General features: G+C 32.7%; 1 protein-coding gene across 1 annotated transcript in view; it reads right to left on the bottom strand.

Moving 5' to 3' along the window:
* The window catches only part of LOC111087936, a 31,768-nt gene that overhangs the window by 8,178 nt on the left and 5,108 nt on the right, over positions 1-18,482 (bottom strand). The window contains exons 4-7 of the mRNA XM_022396407.1: positions 18,164-18,225; positions 6,277-6,346; positions 4,536-4,686; positions 1,329-2,529 (exon numbers count right to left, since the gene is read on the bottom strand). Of these exons, the coding sequence (XP_022252115.1) occupies positions 1,329-2,529; positions 4,536-4,686; positions 6,277-6,346; positions 18,164-18,225 (1,484 nt within the window). The remainder of the gene's footprint in view (positions 1-1,328; positions 2,530-4,535; positions 4,687-6,276; positions 6,347-18,163; positions 18,226-18,482) is intronic.

The following is an 18,482-nucleotide window of genomic DNA, read 5'->3' as shown; positions in this document are numbered from 1 at the left end:
TTTAATAGTAAATTTAATAAGTAAAAAAAACTTAGTAGTATATAAAAAAAAAAAAAAAAAACAACCACTAACTTTCTTACCCTTGAAAACTGTTCTTCCAGCTGCCTATACATATCTATAAAACGTTTTAACTTTTTTCAGCACGGGTTTGGTCCCTACCCCGTAACCATTTTATTTTTTTTAGTTTTCATGCTTCTAACTTTTAAATTAGTCAGCATATGTTAATGAAATCTGGCAGATTATCAGTAAACATTACAATGCTTTCATACGCAAAATATCAATTTTTTCTTTTAAGATTAAAAATACTTTTGTGCATCAGAAAATGTTCAAATTTCTCATACAAAATCTTTATAATGTCCAGATAATTATAAAACGTTTCTTATGAAAGAACTTTATATTTTATCTGTTATTTTCCAGTAATGAATCTCTGTATGGGTTTGGTAAATTTGACTGATCTCGTAACCACATAAAAAAAAAAATCGATGTTTATCTGCATTTTTTTAATATTTACTTATAATTAATAAATTGAGTTAGGTAAAATACTAAAATTTGAATTACAATCTACAGTTTGATACCAAACTTATTGACGTAAATTCATGAAACAGTAGTTCAGTAAAATTTGGAATGCGAGTTAACAAACGTGATGACATGGCCTTTCATCCGTGACCCGTCTGGATAGGGTTAATAAAAAGTATATATTTCTTATCACCACCAACAGGTGTCCATCTTAGCAGACAGAATTAGATAAATCCCTTTTTCACAATTTTAATGGAAAATTTAAACAAACCTAAATGTTTTTTAGTTATGTAATTCTCTCCGATAGTAAGAAATTTAACCAAATACTTTTCAACAAGTTTGTAACGAACCAAGAAAATAGTTTATTGTGGCTTGTTACTGTGAAATTTCAAAATTTCCTGATGCATAAAAAGTATTTTTAATCTTAAACCGAATATTACACTGCATGATAGATAGGCAACATGTGAAAAGAAGAAGAAGAAGAAAAAAAAAGAGACGAGAAAAACATTGTTTTTACGAACCTTGAGACTTAATTGAAAAATTTTATATTTTAAATAATGGCGGTCAGTGGAACTCTGGAGCCAGACAAAGTGATGGTGTTAGTCCGGGTCAAGGTACATATATAATAAAATCTAGTGATATGCTACTAGTACTTTCTATGATTGCAGAGAGAGAGAAACATCCTTTAATTCTTTCAGCACGGGCTCGATCCCTGGGACCAACCTCGTAACTATTTTGTGCTTGTTATAGCTTTCGTGCTAAATTAGTAAGTGAATGTTAACAAAATTTGGCAGATTATCAGTAAACATTACAATGCTTTGATACGCCCATTACCATTCCAACTGGAAGCACCCGACCCAGCAGGAGGATGAGGAGTGCCCCATGCTGAAGTGCCATTGTTCAAAGAGCTTTCTCCACCACCCAACAGGCCTAACCTTGGTGGAGGCCCTACCCATCCCGATTTCTTCTTTTCAAATACTGATTTATTTATAGGCATATCTGAACCTCCAACTGCACCAATAAGACCTTCGTAACTTTCATTTGAAGATTCACTTCCCCTTCCTGACTCATGTAGATTTGAGATTTGCTTTGATTTGTCACTACTGTTATAAATGCCCTCTCCAGTGTTTCTAAAGTTCATTTCTACATGACTATTTGGAGCCACTGAGACACTCGGGGTCATATGAGTACTGTTAGGAGGAATATGCAACCCATTAAGCGAGTTAGAAATATTTCTTATCTCCTCTTGACTTTTGCGAAAACTTCGATCTTCATCACATCCGAGTGATAAGCCAAGATTATATGAACCACGACTGAAAGACATCAACCGATTCATTTCAGAATTATCTGATGAAACACCACAATGATCTGAAGCACTGATGTCCAGCTCGACCTTAGTTGTAGCCAACTCTTTCACTGGATAACTCATGGACGAAGTTAGTGAGCGATTAGTGATATCTGCACTGTCTGTTTTGTGCAAATCTGGTTGCATATCCTGATATGGAATCTGTTGTATTTGGCCAGAAAAAACTATTGGATGATAATCTGAAATTTTTTCTGAGGATTTGGCCCCTATGGGGTTCAATTTTGTATCATACTGTTCATAATTATCATTCTTGGCTGCACCTAACTCGGATGTGGGATAATCTTCTACATACTGTGCATTGTGACTACTGTTGCCAATGTCGACTTCGGTGCAACCGACCTTCATGGAAGAGCCGGAAAGATGACTGTCTGGCAAAGAAGATGAGGTGGGATCCTTTATCCCGTGATGAGCGTTGCAGTTAGGAAGGCTTCCCTCTGGAGAAGCTAAGTTTGTAAATGTACCCTGAACACCAGAGTAACTTGAGCTTGATATCACAGATCTAGAGGTAGAGGAAGGGTGTATCACCTTCTCTACAGAATGTTCAATTTGACTCTCTCCCGAAGAGAGCCACGAGGCTGTATTACAGTCTTCGAAAGTTATTTTATCCCACCTTCCTCCACTTTCTCCCCACATACTGAACTCGCCATCTGTAATTTCAAAATAATCAGTGAAAACAAAATAATATTTCAAATCAGTGGACAGAATTATCTCATTCTATAGTGCCTAAACCTTAATCATTAGTGGTCACTAAATTTGAACTAGAACATAACATAATGGTTTAAGTCAGATTCATGCCCGACTACATAATTCTACAAATACCCAATCTAGCACAGAAAAATTTTAAATTCTGGAATATAAGATCCTATCAAGCCTCAAAAAGTTATTAATACATAGATACCATTAGAATCAATACAATGTAAGAGTAAAACTTTACAATAATTAATAAACTACGGGCAGCTGTTTGTGCTAGTATTCATGTCTCGTTGAAAAAATTTATAGAAAAAATCAACATTTTCTAAAAAAAAAAAGGATTTTTTTTTGGAAAAAATACTGCATAAACTGCAATATTTCTATATATTGAAAGTGGTACCCTTTATTGAAAAAATTTGTTTTTAAAGGACTCCATCTTAAGTACTATATTTACAAATTACATCAACAAAGATATAAACAAACCTTCACTTACGATCCTAGCGAATATTGTGTTGTTGTTGTGAGGAGATTACTTTTATTTAAAATTGTGTTTTGTGATAAAGAAATGGTTGTTGCACATACCACAATTAGTTTTCTAATTCTCTGAATCTTGAATACCCAAAGTGTAAAATCTGTTATGTATTTTTGTTTGTGGTGCCACTCAATAGATGGCACCACAATGTATTCATTATTTCTATCACGCTACATCCATTATAGCAAGATAGCTTCCTAGGGGGGAACCAAAAATTCAAATTTAAACAATATGGTAATATCAGACATGAAGTAAACTGCTTATGTAAACCAGTAAAAGCCCAGGAATCATCTGTGGTTACAGGAAGATTGTTCAGCATGATTACTGCTTTGACATACATCTTTTATAGATCTTAGGCATAACTTTTTTTTTCATTAGGTACAGTGAAACCTCATTAATCCAAACACATTTGTAATAAGCTAATTCATCCAGATTAGCGAGTCATACAAATAATCAAATCAGTCACTTTAAGTACAACTGATACTAACAATATGCATTACCGATTGAGAAGTGTAACAAAGCAATTTCCCAAAGGATTTAATCAGTGTTTTTGAACTGAATTTTTTCTTTTGAAGCTTCTCAACAGCTTTAAGCAAATAACACGTTTCATCATATCTTCACATTTTCTTTCGCACCACGCGAGGATGTCTTTCAGGCCGGATTGCGCTTTATTCAAACAGTTCTCATGAACCATGAATCTGGCAAAAACTATTCTTCTGCACACAGATTAACAAATCAAATAAGACTGGGACTCTACATTATTTACAGATTGATTTGTTTCCTTACTGAAGTTATGTGTTTTGAAAAGAAGAATTCACAAAGAAATATAATTAATAAAAAAACAATCAGAATCAAAAGTAATATCAAGTCAACAACCATAAACTATTGTTAGAACCACTTATTTTTAACCACATAATGACTTTAATTGGAATTCCCGAACCAATAATTTTTTGCCTCAGACTACCTGCTTTCAAGTTGATCTTCATTTGTTGTAGTAGTTTAAGAATCCTAACGTCACATGAGAGAAGTGGTACTAGTAGTATTAAAATCACCGAGAGAAAGAAGGAGAACATGAAGAAAAAGATACGAATCATTATATTCCCAAGGGACGACTGTTTCTCAGCAAATGTAAAACTAAGCTTTCGGTTGAGCATAAAATGCTTTTAAAAAAATCTTGTAAACACTTTACTTACTGGGAAGACTCCAAGGAGCTGAGCATAAAAGTTAATATTTTTCTTTATGAAAAATCCTGAATATTGATTGTAAATTAATTCCAATTATAAAATTTGATGTCCAGATGTGTACACAACACCAAAGTTCACAAAGTGATCTTAATAGGATTAAAACTACACTTCAAACGACCCCCCTTTTTTTAATTCTAGAGGTCACATCAATACACCTACAATAAATTAGAAGCCAACTGTTTCTTACCATCCCGAGTATTTGCTTTCAGAGAATGCTGCATAAATCGTGGCGGTAGGTTCATCACTGAGAATAATGATCGAGAAGACTCTGAGAACTGATCACTGGAAGCTGCCCGCTGTCCCAGTTGTTTTTTTTGCATTATTAGTTTGGAAAAATCCTACAGGTATATTAAAATAAGACAATGATGTAAAATATTAACAATCCTAAAATTAAGATATAGAAAGATACAAATCTTAAACATTTAGTGTTAAAAGCTAACAATAATAAATACAATAAGATAAGAACAGTTTAACATAATTCAGGGCATCTAAAATAACAAGATCTACACATCTTAACTACGCTTCATCAAGTTCACTGAAAATTGTACAAATAGGAATTTAGTCATACAGCTGATTAACCATCTTGGAAACAAATGATATCAAGACATTACATTTGACACTTGTAATGTTGTACAAGATTTTCCTCGAGATTATATTATTATAATTTATTTTTTAGTGCAGACATATGAATAAAACTGTTGATCTCTGTCCTAATTCAGTTTAAATATCTTCTGACATAATGAATGAAACATTTATCTGCTAGCATATTCCGTGAAAATTCCAATATTCCTTGATTTTTTGTATTCAACAGGAAAGTCAATATAACCAATACGCAATTTGTTTCTGAATATAAAAATGAAGAAATATTGTGAATTTACTGGTACTGAATTTTCAGGGAATGTATTCATAATTTCAGTTATTAATATTAACTACTGTTTGTTGCCTTATTTCTCAATGCATATTCTAAAGACTTTTTATCTTCTGTAGAAAAAATGGTTTCTTTCCTTCTCTACAGCCATCATCCAGTCTTTGTCAGCCTTACAAAGAAAAAACTTTATGGTGCCAAAACTGTCCATTTGAAATTTTAAATCATCACCTCACTTGTGTTTACTAATTAACCAGAGTAAATTAAAATAACTAATTTTAATAAATGAGTAATATTTGTCATACTTCTATATTATGTTAATTTATGATATAATATCTGACAACTAATTCCAAGTCACTTTTTAAATCGGTGTAAATAACTATCATTAAACTCGGCAGAATTGCCCATCAATGATTTTACTAATTTTAACTTGGAAATAATTTTTAATAAGAAAGAATTAAATTCTGAAGTTTAAAATCATTCAAGCATACTTACATTGTGAAACATGAAATTATATAATGATTCCAAAACATGACATGGAAACCTATCCTAAAACTTTAAACATGAAATTAAATAACTGTCAAATGATTCCAAAACATGACAGAAAACCTATCCTAAAACCATTTCTTCTGTTCAGTGCAAGTTACAATTTTACATGTTAATTCTACAACTAGTCCAATTTCCAGTGACGAAATGGGAAATGAGTACCTCAAACTTTAGGCATTATACTTTCTTTTCTTTTAGTAAAGTTGAAGTCACCTTGTGAAAAAATTCTATTTTGAAATATTTGCTTCTCAATTTACTTCAAATCCATGTTAGGCAGATGCTGTAAAGTTTACGAGTGACTTCTGTTTAAAGCTAAATTTACAGCTCATTTTGGAATAGTCTATTTTCAGCACAGAATTAAAGTTGTGACTATTTTGTGAAATAACTTGGAACACTGAACAGTTGAAGTCTCAAAATTGCATAATACACTGAAAAAAAAGAGCTTGTTATACTACTCAAAACTAGCAAAACTTTTAAACCCTGAACATTCACATAGCCATTAACAGTCCTCTCTTACATTTGGTACTTTTTGTCCTTGTAGTCTATCACAAAGATCTTTTATACGTTCCTGAGGTTTACTGGTTACACTGTAAAATAAAGAAAAAAATAACATAGCAAGAAGGTCCCCAATGAGCTTTATTTTCTTAATATATTAGTTATCTGCTGAAAAATCACATCATCACCACAAACATTTAAAGTTGTGCAGTAACAGCATATAACATATGTTTTCTACATTGTGCTGGTTTACCTATTATTACTTTGTGCCCCCCCCCCCACGAGGTTCTCCTTCTTGGTTAGTACATGATTTTGAAGACAGATGGTGCCACATGCAAGTCAGACTACTACATGGTAAATTCAGTAAAAATGGGACATTTCCACCTCAACACCTTATAGGAAATAGTATGGATGCTATAACAACTAATCAAACAAAGAAAAATACATGTAAAAGATCTAAGCTTTATTGGAAACTAAATAATAGGATGAAAAAAAAACTTGAAAGGTAATTTTAATCAACAGTTTCCTCTATCCTCCTTGTTAAATTCTGGGCATTAATACACACACACTTCTGACCATAATTTCATAATTGCTAATTCAAGTTACACTCTTACACTAAAAAATTATCTGGTTTTAAATAAGCTGTTACACATTTCCCTCAAAATAATTTATGAAACTAACTTCTTCAAAGCTTGTACCGAAACTCAGTATCATGCACACAATTTTTACAGTTCACACTTTTTAATTTACACGTGTATTATCGTTTGGCCAGATAGAACGGGATGATTTAAAAAACACAACAGATTATCTATGAGCAATGTTTACTTCAAATAATGTCATGCAAACTAATAAATTAATCAAAATTACAACTCAATTGAAATTAGTGCCACTACTTTAAACTTTTCCAAAAAAAAACTGATTAAGTGAAATTCTGATTATATCATTTGGCACAAAAAATAACTAGCCGATAAACATCCGATTCTGTCCGATTCTTCCAACAACAGGTTAATCGAAATTATGATTAAATTTATCGTCGTGAAAATAATGAACTAATCAAAATGAGGGTTTCCAATTATCACAAACTTAGATTATTCCAACTATCCATGTAATTGAAATATTGCTGTCGTGTTTGTTTGATGTTAAGCACAAAGCCACATAATGGGCTAATTTTGAAATGATGAAAAGAGGGAAAGGCAACTGTCTGACAGCTTCTACTGTCAATTTTTTCTTGTTTTTCCTCTTCTCCTTGAATTTCTAGCTAAGAGGGAAGGAAAATGTCTACCAGTTTTCACCAACTTTTCTTCTCCTGGAAATGCTTTACCATTACCACCCATTTTTCTTCTTTTATTACCGACAAGCAGGAATTTAACTCTGGTGGCACTCACCACCACCACCACCCTTTTTTTTTTAAAGTTGTTGTTCTTGAACTGTTGAGTAGTAGCACCAGCTTGTGTATACCATGGTTTGAGGAACTAGAAAATGGGGCCCTTGTTTAATCAATTAGCAAATGCCACTAATTGCCAGCTCTATCCAGAAAATTTTATATCATGCGATAGCATCCAACTCAACATCTGCAATTTTCTTCAAAGTTTTAACTGCACAGAATGCAAGTAAGGCTACAGTATAGGATAAATGATCTTTTAGTCTGTTAGTAAGTTATAAAAAACCTGAGGTAGCAAGTTAGTATTTGACTGAGACTTTCAGATCAATTTTAGGACATCAAGTTTATTCTGATTAAGATAAACTGTACGTCCTGAAGATAGAATACTAGCAAGTGAGTAAGAATTTGTCATGAATGTAGGCCTATCAATGAACATTAATCAGTGATGCTAACCTGTAACAGAATCAAAGTTCAAAGCAAGATTGAAAATAATGAAACTGTTGAATGATCTTTAAGAAGATAAATTTCAAGAGTCAAAGGATTGATGGAAGACAAGATATAAAATGAAGATACTGATGTAAAAACTAGAGCATGTGTGCAGAAGGATTATAACAAGAAGATCAAAGAAGTACAGAGAGATGATAAAAACAGTACTGAACAAGCCACAGGAAATGCACAGATGGAAATCAATGCCAGGGTAGGACATCTAGAACTTGAATGGCAAAATGAAAAGACAGAATTCCAGAATAGTTCACGAATTCCAACCTAAAACACCATTAACAATCCTATGTAGAATAGGAAAACCCATGTGCCAACACCTGTTAGGACAACTCTTGTTACATATAACTGCAGAATGTTTTTGGATTACATCAATTTACAGAAGTCAGTTGGCCAGTTTAGCAGCAGCACCCAATCAAGTACCAATAGATTATGATGGAAAGGAACCATCATGGCATAGTTGGAAATACCTTCCAAAGGTGTATGAAAGGAATAGTTAGCGAACATCTTCCTGAGCATTTAAATGTCCAGCTTTAACAACATTAAGCAACCTTCCAAAAGAGAGTCATAACAACTAACAAGCATTAATGACCGTCTTATCACACTGGATTAGTGTCACATCAAATATATCATTCTAAAGAAAAGTTTAGGATCAAAGAAAGGATGACAAAATAGCCATACTTGCTGAAGATGTGGAAGACTTAACCCAGTTATCTTATCTAGATGACTCTGTATAAAATCATGTATTTAGGCTAAAGTAAGTAAAGTGTACATACATCTTTATACGAAGCTGGTTAGTTGGTGATGGGACTTCAACCAATTAAACAAGAATTATATGATTTTCAGATTAAATGGTGCAAAAATATTCACCCTCTCTCCCACACAGTTCTAGAAGGGAAGAATTAAACTAAAAGATTGAATGTGATGCAGCTACAACTCAAAGGATCAAATCTAAGACTGTGATTTATCAACCACTGATGATAAACTGAGGAAAATATATCCTGAAAATGAGAATATAAGACACGGAGTGCATTATTTAAAGATACCAGTCCATGAGTCAAAAATATATCCTGAGAATGAGATTATGACATGTGCCTCAACTGAAACAAGGAGCACATTATTTAAAGATACCAGTCCACGAGTCAAAAGATTCATTGGTGGGGAACCTCGCAACATGTTTATTAGCATTAGTTCTATAACTGCCACTGTTTAACTTGAAAATAATAAGTTAGAAAATTGCACCGAGAGATGAGGCAAAAAAAGATGGGTTGATGCACAGAGCAAGTGGTCATAAAAATCCAACAAGAAAAACAACTGGAAATCACAACCACCATCCGAAGCTTCTCTATTCAACATGATGTGTGGTTTATTGAAAAATGAGCAAGAACGTCACTTGGAAACAGACTTCATGTGGAAACACAGACGTGTGTTTGTAGGTGCTTCAAACATTTCCACAGTTTTTGACCAGGAAATCCACGACACGACATTTTCACCATCAGCGACCAAGTTTACGTTAAGAACAAGGCTGGAAACAAGATTATGAAGACAATCAAACTAACGTACAACAGAACAGAATCCAGAAATACAAACAGTCCAACCCAAAGGATATCAACCACATCGTCTTTGGTGATACAGTAATGGGAAAATGGACAGTTGGCAAACTTCAGAAAAGACTTCACCAGAAGAGCTTAAGGTTCTTGTCATGATCACTTGTAAAGTATAACCATTTGGTAACAAAATAAGGAACAAGACACATAAAAAACAACCACGCTAAAGATCTGGTGAACGGACAGTTTACAGATATTAAATGAGCAAAGAATGAAGATTTTGTTAACCAAGATTTTCATTGTACTATGTTTAAAACAATTAATGATTGCAATGAATACACGAGAATTATTATTTATTAATAATTTTTATTTATCATGAAGCATAATGTAGTTGTTTTCTTTGTGTAATAAGATTGCTAAGTGACTTAATACTCCGAGGAGGAGGCAGTGTGTGTGTGTGTTGAAGGCAATATTTAATTCAACGTTTGTATTGTTGTTTGGCTAGAGGGAAAAAAATCAATATAACATGATCTCAGGGATATATCTCTGGAATTTTCTCTTAAACATTTATAAACCAATTGAGAGGTATAAAGTGCAAGTTAGACTAGAGTAAATAATTACTCTGAATTGTGATTATTTTACCTTGTTAGTTCATTTTTGGAATATTACATCTGTGTTCTCTAGAGTTAATATGAAATACACTGTACGTTTTAAAAAAATACAAAAAAATCAGAAAATTAACAAATCAAATTGCTGTATTAACATTTACTGTGAACTTAGGCCTATTACTATTAGTGAATATTAGTTAAGCTAACTTATAGAACTGGAATAAAAATGTGTTATTGTTAAGTGGACTGTATTTTACATTCTCCTGGTTAAAGCTCAGACTCAACACCACAACATACTGTTACAGTATCAACGTTTTTGAGAACATTTTTTTTTCACTATGAAGTATACAAGACAGGTTATGGCTTATGTGAATAAAGTTTAAGCAATTTAATCGACGCGAAAGGCATGTAAGGATAAAAATTAAAATATCCAAAGCAATGAGAAAACAACAAAACTGATCAAATTACAATACACTAGTTAAATCTAAAATATTAATCAACAAAATATTCAGAAAAAAAAGTAGGTTTATTTTGAAAAACAAATAAGTTTAAAATAGCTAACGGTTGATATTTGTATTTACTATAATTAATAGTTCCATTAACTTTTCTGTAGTTTACTAACTTAGCTAGTGGTTGAAACTTGCAAGTTATCGATTTTTTGCCAAACACGATTTAATTTTGTTAAAGTTTGTTTGCGGAGAAGAAAAAGTTAAAGTGTTGGTTTTCAACATTTTCTGATAAATTTCAGACTTTAAGTCTAATTAGTACTTCTACCTCTAACATTAATACGATTATCTTTAAAACAACAAACATGGAGGCTTACACGTACAACAGCTACGCAGATATAACCCAACCAGTCATACCTTCGAGACAAACCATAACAGCGTTCACCCCTGTCTACGCGCACCATGGACTGGGCTGCAACCAAAACAGCCGATCAAGATGGGAGCTAGTTACTGTTAAAAGCTACGTACCTTTACAACACGATAAAACAAGAAAGCAGCTGTGGCTCGACAAGAGTTTGGGGGAAAACGTTTGAAAAAATCTCCAAATCGCTCATCATAAAGGAAATACCTTGAACCTACATAATAATTACTTTAGTTGATGGCATCAGAAGTGAAAAAAAAGAAAAAAAAAGACTATTGAAACATCGCTAACACTGTCACAACTTCCTTCTGCGAACAAACGACAAACTGAAACATCCAGCAACCGGGCTCAATGAGGCACATCAAACAGGACTACGTCAGGCGACGTTGTCAACAAACTAGCCGGAGAGTGGTGCCACCACAGTCACGTGACTTGACGAGTCTTCTCCATTTCACAGCATTACCCTCTCTCTCTTTCTAAGTTATTTTATTTTAATAATCTGTAATGACCTTGGAAAACTAAAAAGCCAAGTACTGCGGGTTATACTTCAAAAAGAAAAAAACAAAAAGGAGACATTCATGTCTCATACGATTACTTGAAACATGGCAACTTTTCTAACACTATTTAAACTATTGTCACAACATTAAAACTGCTGGATGATGTAGAACATGTCAGGAAAAGTAAATACCGTTTAAATCTACCAGCTTTATTCGTAAAATACCTATATAAGTATGACCAAAACTTTAATAAATTAGTTGCCTCACAGAAGCTTACGAACACCCCCCCCCCCTATCTGTTTAAGATTGATATGAGTATACTTAAAAGTGTATAAGCATATTCTAGTTCATTCTAGTTCACACCATAAAAGTTGTTGTTTATGGAACTGGTGATATAAATAGAGCCTAAGACCAGTACTATGTCTGCCTGATGAGCCTTGGCATTGAAGAAAAGGCCTAGTCAGGTATGACTTGGGCAAATAGTGTGGTTGATATACGATTATATATTTTTCTTCGACATTTTTTTTTTAATAAGTTCTTAGAATAACACAGAGAATGACAAAGGACCAACGGGTTTTGGTCCTGCAAATCAAATGTTATCCGCACACAACAGATGTGTGTTAGGAACAACTTTTGTACCACTCTGTAATCATAACACTAATACGCTAGTACAAAATATAGTAAAATGCTAAATTTCACAAGCAATCTGACGTTTGTTAACAATTTCACAAGTCAGTGTCAGCATATAATTATAATTTATTTAATTCCATCCAGTCAAAAACAAATTCTTGTAACAATCTTTCCAAATGACATTTCATATATGGAAAAAAAAAAAAGAAGATTGTGCAACTTAGTTTTAAACGAAAAATCCCAAACGGTCCGTTTCTGAATAACTTGTTCGCTATCCATTTCAATGGAGAATAAGAACGAGCACAGACAGGACGTAGCATTATCAACAGGAAACACAATGTTTTCCGATTATCTTAACAGTACACGAACACGCATGCGTTTGAGATTACGAAATACGTCACCATAACATTGATTTGTAAGAACGCACGATTCAACAGCAAGCTTTGAGCTAAATCCAAGATATAAGAGATTCGAAAAACTCCCTAGATGTAGATGTATCTTGTTTTTATTTGAGGACACGTTGTGTTTCAAGCTCAACTTTTATCCATCACAGAAAATGTCAACTTCTATTTTTCCGTAAATCCACAGCCACTTTTCTTTAAAGAAGAGTTTGGATTAAAAAATAGGTGAAGGGGTGGAAGAGGGAGTGGGGGAAGAGTCATGCATTAATTACTAAAAAAGTACATATTTTTTCATTTTATACTCCTCTTCTGTTATGTCGAAACATAAACTTTTTAAAGGTAATAATAATAAAATACAACAACAAAGTGACGTGTCATTTTGAACCGAGAATTTCATTATTTTCCGGAAGTTTAACGCGCTTTTGAAAGGTAAACGTCCGAACTAAAGCATGATTTTGTCATGCCGTCAACTAGTATTAACAATATCGGAAATGACGGTTTGAATGTATCATAATCGGTAAACATTTACTGGGTACCTAAGAAAGTGAAGGTTTTTATCGTGGTATCTGAATAACTTAAAAACAAGTTTTCTTTGACTGTAATTTGTCTGAAAGTTGCGTATGATGGCATGATAACGAGCTGGTGGTATTCTACCTGTATTTTACATTCAAATAAACTCAGACATGTTTTTACGCACCCCGGCCAGGGTCACGCGCAGCTATTCTAATTGGAACAAGATTTCATCGGGTCTCACTCAAGTCTAACAGACTTAAGTACGTTCGTTAGTTCCCGTTTGTATCAATTATCTTGCGACACCGACTCGCGGGATACTAAAACAATAGGCCTAATTTATCTGCAAATAATTCAGCATATGTGATGGATTTCTTTGTTTCTTTTTGGATATTCGCATAGATATCCTCAATTAGTCACCACTAATTTTTAAGCCGTTCGAATCATGAAATTTGATGTATTTTATTTACTTACTTTTAGTTTTGGCGTACCGCATGTGATGATCCCGCAGATTCCTTGTCTGACACAGTAACCACAGATCCACGTTCGGCTCCAGAAGTGTAATTGACAAGTTGGGCAAAATTGACTAATGGTTTAAATTTGAGAAATTAACAGAATTTTTTTTTCAACTTTATTTTATTCTAACTTCTTGAGTCAAGATTCATTTGAACTTCCAGTTAACGAATCTTTAAGAAATTGTAACTTTTATTTTGTTGTTGTTGTTTAAAGGCCGTACCCAGTTCATGAACCAGCTTTCAAGAAAAATGTGTCGGCTGAGTAAAACACACGGTGTCCCTCAACTTCCTTACACAAAGTCGTATAATAATGTTAATACAGCTGTTTGCAACACAACAATGTTCGCTTTAACAACATAAACAAGTGTAATAATACATTACTGGAGTGAAAAGTCACACAAATATCGAGAGCAAATAAAAAAAAAACAACAACTAATATCACAAAATATTAATCATGGTAAACACGTTTTAAAGTTTACAGCATTTCGGGTCGGTACCCGCCTGTACTCGGGTGATTTTAAACGTTGTTTCGTTTATTATTATTTATCTAGGGTTTAACAAACCCCCAATAATTAAACATAGTGAATGCTAGTGTTAACGACTTCATGGGGACCATGTCCCCTGCATGTCGGGGGTGGGAGGGTGTTTTCTTTTTTTTTTGCCTCCAATACCGTAAGCATATATTTCAACTTTAGTTGAAAATTTGTCATTGTATCAAACAAAAATCATAATTATATTTTCAAAACATAGATACCTCATTTTATATTTATCGTCATCGATGCTAAATTGTAAGTTTTTCTTATGTTTTTAGCGCAAACTCAAATAGCATTATGCAAAATACGACCAAATTTAAGTATTGACAATGTCTTTACTTTTATTAATATTTCATTAAACTAAAAATTTCCAGTTATGAAAATTAAATTATAATGCACAATTGTTTGGTTTGTATTAAAAACATCTTTAATAGGGTATAATATGCATAAAAAAATGTAATATGTGTATAATTATAAGTGAACCGTTGTTTTTAAATACATAAAAAAAATCACCTATCTTTTTTAAATCGTAACAAGAATTCCAATATTTTATTTCTTTCCCTGCCCTTGCGGTTGAAAAAAGATTTAATAACAGTTTTGTACAAGTCACAAAATATGACGAAAGCGACCGACAAAAAGGTACTTAAGTAGATGTGTTTTAACTTGTGCGGGCCGATACTTATGTTATAATTTAAAAACCAACAATATTAGTCAGTAAAAGTTGTAGGTTTTTAATTTTTACTGAAAAAGTTTGCATTAATTTCAACGAACAATTCTTTAGAAATGTACGCTAAGGACAGAGAATAAATTGAATTAAGTTTTCTGAAATATATATTTCGATTTGTTTCTTTCCTTTCTTTTGTAGTAACTAAAATATAATCTAAAAGATTTAAATAATTTATACAAAGTAAAATTATAGAAGTTTACCATTCACAATGTTCATGTTGTTTTTGATTGTTTAATTTATACATACAAAATGGACAAGGTGCAGACGAACAGCTTGAACACACGGTAGATGACGCAACACCTTACATATATTGGCCTCCATGTATTCCTGACCACGTATTCACTCCGTGTACACAATAATTAACTCACGCTTCAGCGGAAAGTTTAAATAAAAATACACTATGGAAAACTGTCCCACATCTTACGGATTACAAAAATATGTAATGGTACAGGTCGTATTTTCGGACTTTCTTCATCGTATTTTTTAATAAAAAAGAAAATAAGGCAGAAGAACTTAGCATGGATAGTGTCTCCATGCGTGCGATCATTTGGTCATATAATTTGATGACGTAACTATTGAATTATGTGTAAAATCCGTAATTCAATGTTTTAACTATTTAAATAACTGAAATATGTCTATAACCGAACAATACACGCCCACACATACGTGTTCTCTTGTCAGCTGTAAAATGGAAATGGTAAAACGTTAGTTTCAAATAGAAAGTCCACTCCTAGCGAGTCACATTATTAAATATGTCGAGTGCAATCTGCCATCTTAAAAAAAAAATCCATATTAATACTTCCTTGTTTTGTTCAAAATGTTTAGTCTCTATTTCTCATGCATGAAAACATTCTTACAGGAAATGCTGTATAGAAACGATGGTATAATAATAACAATAACATACTATATATTTATGGTGAAAGGGTTCATCAAGAATGGGCTCCCTCCTCAATGATAATTCACCTTATTTCTTTCTTCTATGTACATACTTTTCCATTTTGTTCATTTATTCTAAATTTATACAGTATTATCTTCAGTACTGAACCTACTAAACATATGTTTTAATATTTAATGTAAAACAATATTGAAAAATAATTAACATACATTACATGCAATATCATATCTTAAATGCTATAACTTAAGTCTCTTGGGAATGATGTATTGCACAATACTGGAAGGAGAGAGGAAACTATAAACTTAACAAGAAAAGTTCCTTCCAGTGCAAATATATGCCTGACTGTATGGTTCCATTAATCTCTGGAATGCAGAGATCTATGTAACCATGCAACCTATACCATTTCTTTTTGTTGGTTCTATCAAAAACTCATCTGGATTAATTGCATCACTCCTCAGCAATGTTAACACTGCACATGATACTGGAGGAAGGGTACAATCCTTCCACCAGAATACAAGCTTAATAATGTACAGGCCTAACTGGGAGGATACAACTCTTCTACCAGAATATAAGCGTAATGATATATAGGCCTAACTGGGAGGATACAACTCTTCCACCAGAAATAAACTTAATGATATATATGCCTAACTGAAAGGATACAACTCTTCCACCAGAATATAAACTTAATGATATACAGGCCTAACTGAAAGGATATAGCTCTTCCACCAGAATATAAACTTAATGATATATAGGCCTAACTGAAAGGATACAACTCTTCCACCAGAATATAAACTTAATGATATATAGGCCTAACTGGGAGGATACAACTCTTCTACCAGAATATAAACTTAATGATATATAGGCCTAACTGGGAGGATACAACTCTTCTACCAGAATATAAGCTTAACAATATATAGGCCTAATTGGAATAATACATGTAATTTCTTGACATGGTAATTAATAAAATAAACAATTATTGTTTAAAACAAATACTAAAGGATACACTGTTTCAATATTCATCAATGATATATAATAAATGTTATTTTAGTTTCCCAAACTCAGTAACCAAGCTCTAAAAGCAGGATGTATGGTGGTTCTGACTCCTTGTATCCCTCCTTCTTGTGTACTTATTTATAGATGTATTATTTATCAAACAATCAGGTCAGTAAACAAGCTAACCATTCACAAAATCAAAATTTCAGGACATAGAGAGGTTCATTGCACTACTTAACAATTAACACACAGATTCAAATGCAACTATGTTATCAGTGACCGTTTCTTTATTTAGCAGTAACCTTTTTATTCAATTAAACCATGTTACAGTTGAAAGTAAATTCCTATATTACTTGAAAAACACTGGAACATCAAATTACAGATTCCATAAGTATTTGATATACATATTATTATTAAAAAATACCCTCAAATATACCAACTTCACACTCTACAGAAATATTCTGAAATACTTAATTAGATTAAAAAAAAAATCACAAATTAGAACCTTTATCCACCCAAGCACAACAAACAGTTTCTGAGAATGTATCAGTTTGAGCACATGAAAGAATTCCTGAAAATATTTTAAGCTATAGTTTTGAAAAATGATGTTACAAGTAAGAGCATCATGATAGTTTCTACACATAATCTTAACAATTTCACATCAATATCCTATCAAACATTATTTACTAAACGTAAAAAAAAAAATCTACTTATCAACTGAACACCAGTAACCAGGTGGAACTAGTTTATGAATAGTAGCCTAGTTACTTTTTTCAATTCCCGTATACACGAACCTTTTGTGACATAGGTTAAGAGTATTGTAATAAATCGAACATTTTGTGACATAGGTTAAGAGTATTGTAATAAATCGTATCTCACCATTAACATACAATGTCAGAAAATATTCAACCATCAGTCTTAGTGAAATCATAAACACTGACAGGTTCAACATCATAGTTTAGATTTGCTTAACATTTTGTTAAAATATTTAGTGAAGCATACCATACATCGTCCAAACTTTCAGACAAGAATTATATTATCGTATTTGAATGGAAGGCCGAACCAAGTCTTTATGCCACTGTCCCTAAGTTTCAACTGCTGACAATAGTAAAGACAACCACCCTTATACTTTTAGTAAAGGAATGATTATCATTTTTATGCTGCCATATTTTGTGGTATTGTATGAATTCAAACCCTTCATGACAGCTGCAAAATTCAGAGTTCTATCACAGAGTCAATACACATGTATATATTCTTGTATCTACTCGTATCATACAAATATCTGCAAGTAAGTTTTTTTTACCCACCTCTCTTCAACTAGAGTCCTTGAAGAAATGTGCGACATCCACCTGTCTCTATTCTTCTTGCGCTGAAGGTAAGGAAAGAAAACTCACTATAATAGTCTTCAAACCATACTTTCTTGCAATGATGATGAAGAAAATTTTCTCTAAACTTACAATCCTAACTGAAGGAGGATCAGAAGATGATGCATATTGAATTCTGAGATGAAGAGCTTGTCCTCTATTAATGCTTTATTGCTATAACGTTACCCATCAAAATTCTACATTAGCTATGATACCTTAATCTTATAACAAAATAACGTGATGAAATAACTAATCACCAAGA

Source organism: Limulus polyphemus, unplaced genomic scaffold (assembly GCF_000517525.1).
Source record: "Limulus polyphemus unplaced genomic scaffold, Limulus_polyphemus-2.1.2 Scaffold2875, whole genome shotgun sequence".
In the NCBI taxonomy this organism is placed as follows: domain Eukaryota; kingdom Metazoa; phylum Arthropoda; class Merostomata; order Xiphosura; family Limulidae; genus Limulus; species Limulus polyphemus.
This window is presented reverse-complemented; position numbering and strand designations above follow the sequence as displayed.